Source organism: Pseudochaenichthys georgianus, unplaced genomic scaffold (assembly GCF_902827115.2).
Source record: "Pseudochaenichthys georgianus unplaced genomic scaffold, fPseGeo1.2 scaffold_1355_arrow_ctg1, whole genome shotgun sequence".
Taxonomy (NCBI): Eukaryota; Metazoa; Chordata; class Actinopteri; order Perciformes; family Channichthyidae; genus Pseudochaenichthys; species Pseudochaenichthys georgianus.
In genome coordinates this window covers 1-7500 of record NW_027262234.1, presented here as the reverse complement: position 1 = coordinate 7500, position 7500 = coordinate 1, and the positions used below count along the sequence as shown (strand labels likewise).

General features: G+C 49.7%; 1 protein-coding gene across 1 annotated transcript in view; it reads right to left on the bottom strand.

Moving 5' to 3' along the window:
* Nucleotides 1–5290, bottom strand: part of LOC117440974 (cyclin-dependent kinase-like 5) — a gene marked incomplete at its 3' end in the record, with an annotated part of 34158 nt that extends 28868 nt beyond the window's left edge. The window contains exon 1 of the mRNA XM_034077174.1: nt 5208–5290. Coding sequence (XP_033933065.1) covers nt 5208–5271 — 64 coding nt within the window. The remainder of the gene's footprint in view (nt 1–5207) is intronic.
* Nucleotides 5291–7500: the final 2210 nt, after the last annotated feature.

Below are 7500 nucleotides of genomic sequence, written 5' to 3'. Positions count from 1 at the left end.
TAACCAGTATCAGTGTGTTGTTACTTCGGCATCATCTAGAAACGTGTATTACAATTTAATCACGGTCACATGTGTTCATCTTGTTGTAGTTGTAGCCCCTTGCCAGCGATTCTCTCTCTAGTTTAGCATACTCAGCCCGACTCAGCCCGGTTGTTCCTGGCCCGGAAAGAACCTCGATGTTATGGGGCCAGAAAAACTGTGAATTAGGACCTGCAAGCCGGTGCTAGGCCGAGTGGAAACGCAACCAGAAACGGGCCCCGCTGCAGCTCTGTGGCTTTCATCCTGATCAAGTGTTGAAGTCATGGATGTTTAAAGTTTAACTTCTTCATATTTGACTAATATTATAGTTGACTTTTCATTCAGGAAGTATGACGCTACGCTGTCAGTGCGCTTGTCCATGTTTGTGATTGGTCAAATATTGTTAACCCCGCCCCTTTCACGTGAACGCGCACCTAACTAGATAGTACACGGCTGGATTGAGTTAACGAGTTGATAACCCGCGTTGTAGGACCGCTAAAGGCCCTGTCACACTGTCCCGAAGTGCACACCCGATGGACACACGAATATGGAATTGTGAATTTCGCACGAAGATGGCCGCGAACCACACACGAAGGCAACATTCACATTACATTTAAGACATACAACTGTAACGAAAGTAACACAAACAATTATGTTAAAGTACTATAATACAGTACTGATATTTCCGACTTTGTTCTTTACTTTCTCCGTCTTTATATGTAGAAGATATTAAGTTTTCTCCGTCATGTTGTTTCCATAGCAACAACAACTTCCTGTCAACTCGCCTTCAAAATAATATATTATATCCTTTTTAGTTTCACAGAACACAAATTGGGTTATTTACATAATATGTTTACATGATTTTGTTGCAAAACAACCCGATGGACACACGATAAAGGAAATGTTCAAACTCGGCTGTGATCGTAGCAACATCGGGCCATTCGCGAGGGCATCTAAGCCATCGTGTGACCGCCGGTGGAGTTTCTCAGGCTCCGGCAGCAACTTCGTCAGCGGTGGCAAAATCTTTGGCATGCCAAAAGATTGCCGAAGGACCTTGCGAAGGTTCATTTTCGTGTTGAATTCGTGTGTCCATGTTGCCCTTCGTAAGGCCATCGTGAGGGCATCTTGTTATCATCGGTGCCATCGGGCATTCGCCCCGATCAGAGTGAGGGCGAATGCACCGATGATAACACGAAGATGACACAATTTGACAATTTCAATCTTTATTTATTTATTTTGCACATTTAAAACAACCTTCAGTTGACCAACGTGCTGTCCGGGCAGTAACTACAATATTAAATAACCCAATGGGAGTACGATAATAAAAACAAGAATTAAAAACATAATAAAAAGCACAATAACTAGAAACATATAAAAAATAAATAAATAAAAAACACATACAAATATAAAAACGTAATGCTCAACTCGTATTAGAAGCCAGTGCAAAGAGGTGACTTTTTAGCTGAGACTTAAACAGTTCAATCGACTCAGCAGTCGGCCCCGTGCTGGGAGGCCGTGCCGCGGCCTGGGAGCTGCAGCGCTGAGAGCCCGTCACCTCGGGGGTTCCCTGCTCCGAGGAACCACCACCACATCCTGCTGGGCTGAGCGCAGTGCTCGAGCTGGAGCACGGCGGGGCAACAACTCAGACAGCTGATGTGGTGCCAGTCCATGCAATGATTTAAAAACAACAAGGAAGTACTTGAACTGGATCCTGTGACTGACAGGAAGCCAATGGAGGTCTGCCAGAACGGGTGTGATGTGGTCATAACGTCTCTTCCCAGTAAGAAGGCGTGCAGCCGCACTTTGGACCGGCTGCAGGCGACGGATCGAACACTTGTCAACACCAATATACAGGGAGTTACAGTAGTCTAAACGAGACGTGATAAATAGGTGGATGAGCTGTTCAAACTCCTTACTAGGAAGAGAGGCTTTACCTTCCCCAGAAGCCGCAGCTGGAAGAAGCTTGTCTGGACAACTGAGCTTATCTGTTTGTCAAATGTAAAACAGTTATAAAGATGACAGAGGGACGGCTGTAGGAGGCTAAGGGGCCGAGCACACTATTAAAGCCATCCAGGAGTTCAGACTGTCCACATATTATAATCTCTGTCTTGTTTTCGTTGAGAGTCAAGAAGTTGATTTCCATCCATGATGTCATGTCTTTCAGACAGCTAAGCAGGACACTCCTCGGTTCCTTATTTGCTTTTGTAGCAGGTATACCTGCAGATCATCTGCAAAGCAATGGTAAGAAATGTTGTGCTTTTTAAAAATGGACCCCAGAGGTAGTAAATACAGACTGAACAACATGGGGCCCAGGACAGAGCCTTGTGGGACCCCATATGCTAGTGGGGCTGCAGCTGAAGAATACTGGCCAGGATGCACAGAAAGGGTCCTTTCTGACGGATAGGATTGAAACCATTTTAGGACGTTACCTTTAATACCGACACACAGTTCAAGGCGTGATAACATCATGTGGTGGTCAATGGTGTCAAAAGCAGCAGACAAATCTAAAAGCACAGGCACAGCAGAATTCCAGAATCAGCCGTTAAAAGAAGATCATTCAAAACTCTCAGAAGAGCAGTTTCCGGGCTGTGGCGTGATTTAAAACCAGACTGAAAGTTCTCTGATATGCAGTTTAAAACCAGGTGTGACTGCAGTTTCGCTAAAACCACTTTCTCTAGGACTTCAGACGGGAAGCTCAGAGATAGGTCTGAAGCTGGAGAGCAGAATGATCAAGGTTCTGTTTCTTGATAAGAGGCTGCACCACAGCGTGTTTAAAAAGGTTGGAACGCAGCCTGAGGTGAGAGAGATGTTTATCCAATAGTATTAAAGACGTCTTCAGTAGTCTGGGAGGAATACTGTCTCAGGGCTATTGTGAAGGTTTACATGTTTAACCACCTCAGATGACTCGGACAGTGAAACCAGGTGAAGCTGCTGGAAGACAGCTGAGCACACAGGAGACCCTGCTGGGTCTGAGGTGGGAGGGGGAGGGGAAGACCTGAGGGCCCAGACCTTAGCAGGTGAGCACACAGGAGACCCTGCTGGGTCTGAGGTGGGAGGGGGAGGTGAAGACCTGAGGGCCCAGACCTTAGCAGGTGAGGACACAGGAGACCCTGCTGGGTCTGAGGTGAGAGGAGGAGGTGAAGACCTGAGGGCCCAGACCTTAGCAGGTGAGGACACAGGAGACCCTGCTGGGTCTGAGGTGAGAGGAGGAGGTGAAGACCTGAGGGCCCAGACCTTAGCAGGTGAGCACACAGGAGACCCTGCTGGGTCTGAGGTGAGAGGAGGAGGTGAAGACCTGAGGGCCCAGACCTTAGCAGGTGAGGACACAGGAGACCCTGCTGGGTCTGAGGTGGGAGGGGGAGGGGGAGACCTGAGGGCCCAGACCTTAGCAGGTGAGCACACAGGAGACCCTGCTGGGTCTGAGGTGAGAGGAGGAGGTGAAGACCTGAGGGCCCAGACCTTAGCAGGTGAGGACACAGGAGACCCTGCTGGGTCTGAGGTGGGAGGGGGAGGGGGAGACCTGAGGGCCCAGACCTTAGCAGGTGAGGACACAGGAGACCCTGCTGGGTCTGAGGTGAGAGGAGGAGGTGAAGACCTGAGGGCCCAGACCTTAGCAGGTGAGGACACAGGAGACCCTGCTGGGTCTGAGGTGGGAGGGGGAGGGGAGACCTGAGGGCCCAGACCTTAGCAGGTGAGGACACAGGAGACCCTGCTGGGTCTGAGGTGGGAGGGGGAGGGGGAGACCTGAGGGCCCAGACCTTAGCAGGTGAGGACACAGGAGACCCTGCTGGGTCTGAGGTGAGAGGAGGAGGTGAAGACCTGAGGGCCCAGACCTTAGCAGGTGAGGACACAGGAGACCCTGCTGGGTCTGAGGTGGGAGGGGGAGGGGGAGACCTGAGGGCCCAGACCTTAGCAGGTGAGGACACAGGAGACCCTGCTGGGTCTGAGGTGGGAGGAGGAGGTGAAGACCTGAGGGCCCAGACCTTAGCAGGTGAGGACACAGGAGACCCTGCTGGGTCTGAGGTGGGAGGGGGAGGGGGAGACCTGAGGGCCCAGACCTTAGCAGGTGAGGACACAGGAGACCCTGCTGGGTCTGAGGTGAGAGGAGGAGGTGAAGACCTGAGGGCCCAGACCTTAGCAGGTGAGGACACAGGAGACCCTGCTGGGTCTGAGGTGGGAGGGGGAGGGGGAGACCTGAGGGCCCAGACCTTAGCAGGTGAGGACACAGGAGACCCTGCTGGGTCTGAGGTGGGAGGGGGAGGGGGAGACCTGAGGGCCCAGACCTTAGCAGGTGAGGACACAGGGAGAGCTGCAGGGAGTGGGAAAAGGAACTGGGCCTGTTTCTGCTTTTGGACCCAAGATTTGAAATAAAATGAGTTTTCGCACATTTAACAGCCCTCTGATATTCGCTTAACCCGTCTCTTAGAATCCCCAAGGAGACGTGAAGTGTGTCCTTCTTCCATCTCCTCTCTGCTCGTCTCCATGCGCGTCTCCATGCGCGTCTCCATGCGCGTCTCCATGCGCGTCTCAGGGCGCGGGTAGAGTCGGTTAGCCACGGTCCAGTCACAGGTTCAGGGTGTCTGGCGTGAAGGGAGCGATCAGGTCCAGAATATCCGTGCAAGACAAGATGCCCTCACGAGGGCCTTACGAAGTTGCTGCCGGAGCCTGAGAAACTCCACCGGCGGCCATACGATGGCTTCGATGCCCTCACGAACGGCCCGATGCTACGATCACAGCCGAATTTGAACATGTCCTTTATCGTGGGTCCATCGGGTGTCACTTTCGGGACAGTGTGACGGGGGCTTTAGCGAGAGAGCATTTGTTCTGGATTAGGTAAACCGGGTAACTCAAACACATCCAGGGTAGGTGGAACCGGCTTCGTAGTACAGGAGAGTCTGCAGTGAGGACGCATCGACTGCCCCCACACAGAGGACAGATCTATAGAGCTGGATCCAGATAACAGGAAACAACACACACACACTTTCAATCGTTAGCGTTAGCGTTAGCAGCCCCTGTGTCCAGCAGAGAGACACGTTCAGAGGAAGGTGAGTATTACTAAGATAAAACTACAAACCCACAATGCACCTCTGCATTTCCCCAACAGCACAGAGCGGCCACAGTCCTTTCCTCTTTCAGTGTTTACATTGCTGTTGATAAATCAGCTGGACCTCGTTACGGTCTGAACTCACCTTCCCCCACGATCCCAAGGACTTCAAACTTATTCATCACATCACCGGGGGAGGGGCTCTTCATCCAGAGGGAAGCTGCTGATGTGGAGTGGGGGGGGGGTGGGATCAGCTGGAGGGGGGGGTCAGCTGGAGGGGGGCTTCAGATGGAGGGGAGGTGGGATCAGCTGGAGGGGGGGGTCAGCTGGAGGGGGGCTTCAGATGGAGGGGGGGGTCAGCTGGAGGGGAGGTGGGATCAGCTGGAGGGGGGGGTCAGCTGGAGGGGGGCTTCAGATGGAGGGGAGGTGGGATCAGCTGGAGGGGGGGGTCAGCTGGAGGGGAGGTGGGATCAGCTGGAGGGGGGGGTCAGCTGGAGGGGAGGGTTCAGATGGAGGGGGGGGGGGGGTCAGCTGGAGGGGGGGGTCAGCTGGAGGGGGTCTTCAGATGGAGGGAGGGGGCCCCGAGGGCCAAACACCGGCTTCACCACATGAAGTCCTCTTCATACCTGAGGGCCCACCTTCACCTGCACACACAGGTAGATACCTTTATATACAGTAGCACACATTACACAGAGGGTGATCACAGCATGGATACTACCATACGAGTATATGTAGCACACATTACACAGAGGGTGATCACAGCATGGATACTACCATACGAGTATATGTAGCACACATTACACAGAGGGTGATCACAGCATGGATACTACCATACGAGTATATGTAGCACACATTACACAGAGGGTGATCACAGCATGGATACTACCATACGAGTATATGTAGCACACATTACACAGAGGGTGATCACAGCATGGATACTACCATACGAGTATATGTAGTACACATTACACAGAGGGGGATCACAGCATGGATACTACCATACGAGTATATGTAGTACACATTACACAGAGGGTGATCACAGCATGGATACTACCATACGAGTATATGTAGCACACATTAAACAGAGGGGGATCACAGCATGGATACTACCATACGAGTATATGTAGTACACATTACACAGAGGGTGATCACAGCATGGATACTACCATGCGAGTATATGTAGTACACATTAAACAGAGGGGGATCACAGCATGGATACTACCATACGAGTATATGTAGTACACATTACACAGAGGGTGATCACAGCATGGATACTACCATACGAGTATATGTAGTACACATTACACAGAGGGTGATCACAGCATGGATACTACCATACGAGTATATGTAGTACAGATTACACAGAGGGTGATCACAGCATGGATACTACCATACGAGTATATGTAGTACACATTACACAGAGGGTGATCACAGCATGGATACTACCATACGAGTATATGTAGTACAGATTACACAGAGGGTGATCACAGCATGGATATACGAGTATGTGTAGTACACATTACACAGAGGGTGATCACAGCATGAATACTACCATACAAGTATATGTAGTACACATTACACAGAGGGTGATCACAGTATGAATATACGAGTATGTGTAGTACACATTACACAGAGGGTGATCACAGCATGAATATACGAGTATATGTAGTACACATTACACAGAGGGTGATCACAGTATGAATATACGAGTATATGTAGTACACATTACACAGAGGGTGATCACAGCATGAATATACGAGTATATGTAGTACACATTACACAGAGGGTGATCACAGCATGGATACTACCATACGAGTATAGGTAGTACACATTACACAGAGGGTGATCACAGCATGGATACTACCATACGAGTATATGTAGTACACATTACACAGAGGGTGATCACAGCATGGATACTACCATACGAGTATATGTAGTACACATTACACAGAGGGTGATCACAGCATGGATACTACCATACGAGTATATGTAGTACACATTACACAGAGGGTGATCACAGCATGGATACTACCATACGGGTATATGTAGTACACATTACACAGAGGGTGATCACAGCATGGATATACGAGTATGTGTAGTACACATTACACAGAGGGTGATCACAGCATGAATACTACCATACAAGTATATGTAGTACACATTACACAGAGGGTGATCACAGTATGAATATACGAGTATGTGTAGTACACATTACACAGAGGGTGATCACAGTATGAATATACGAGTATATGTAGTACACATTACACAGAGGGTGATCACAGTATGAATATACGAGTATATGTAGTACACATTACACAGAGGGTGATCACAGTATGAATATACGAGTATGTGTAGTACACATTACACAGAGGGTGATCACAGCATGAATATACGAGTATATGTAGTACACATTACACAGAGGGTGATCACAGTATGAA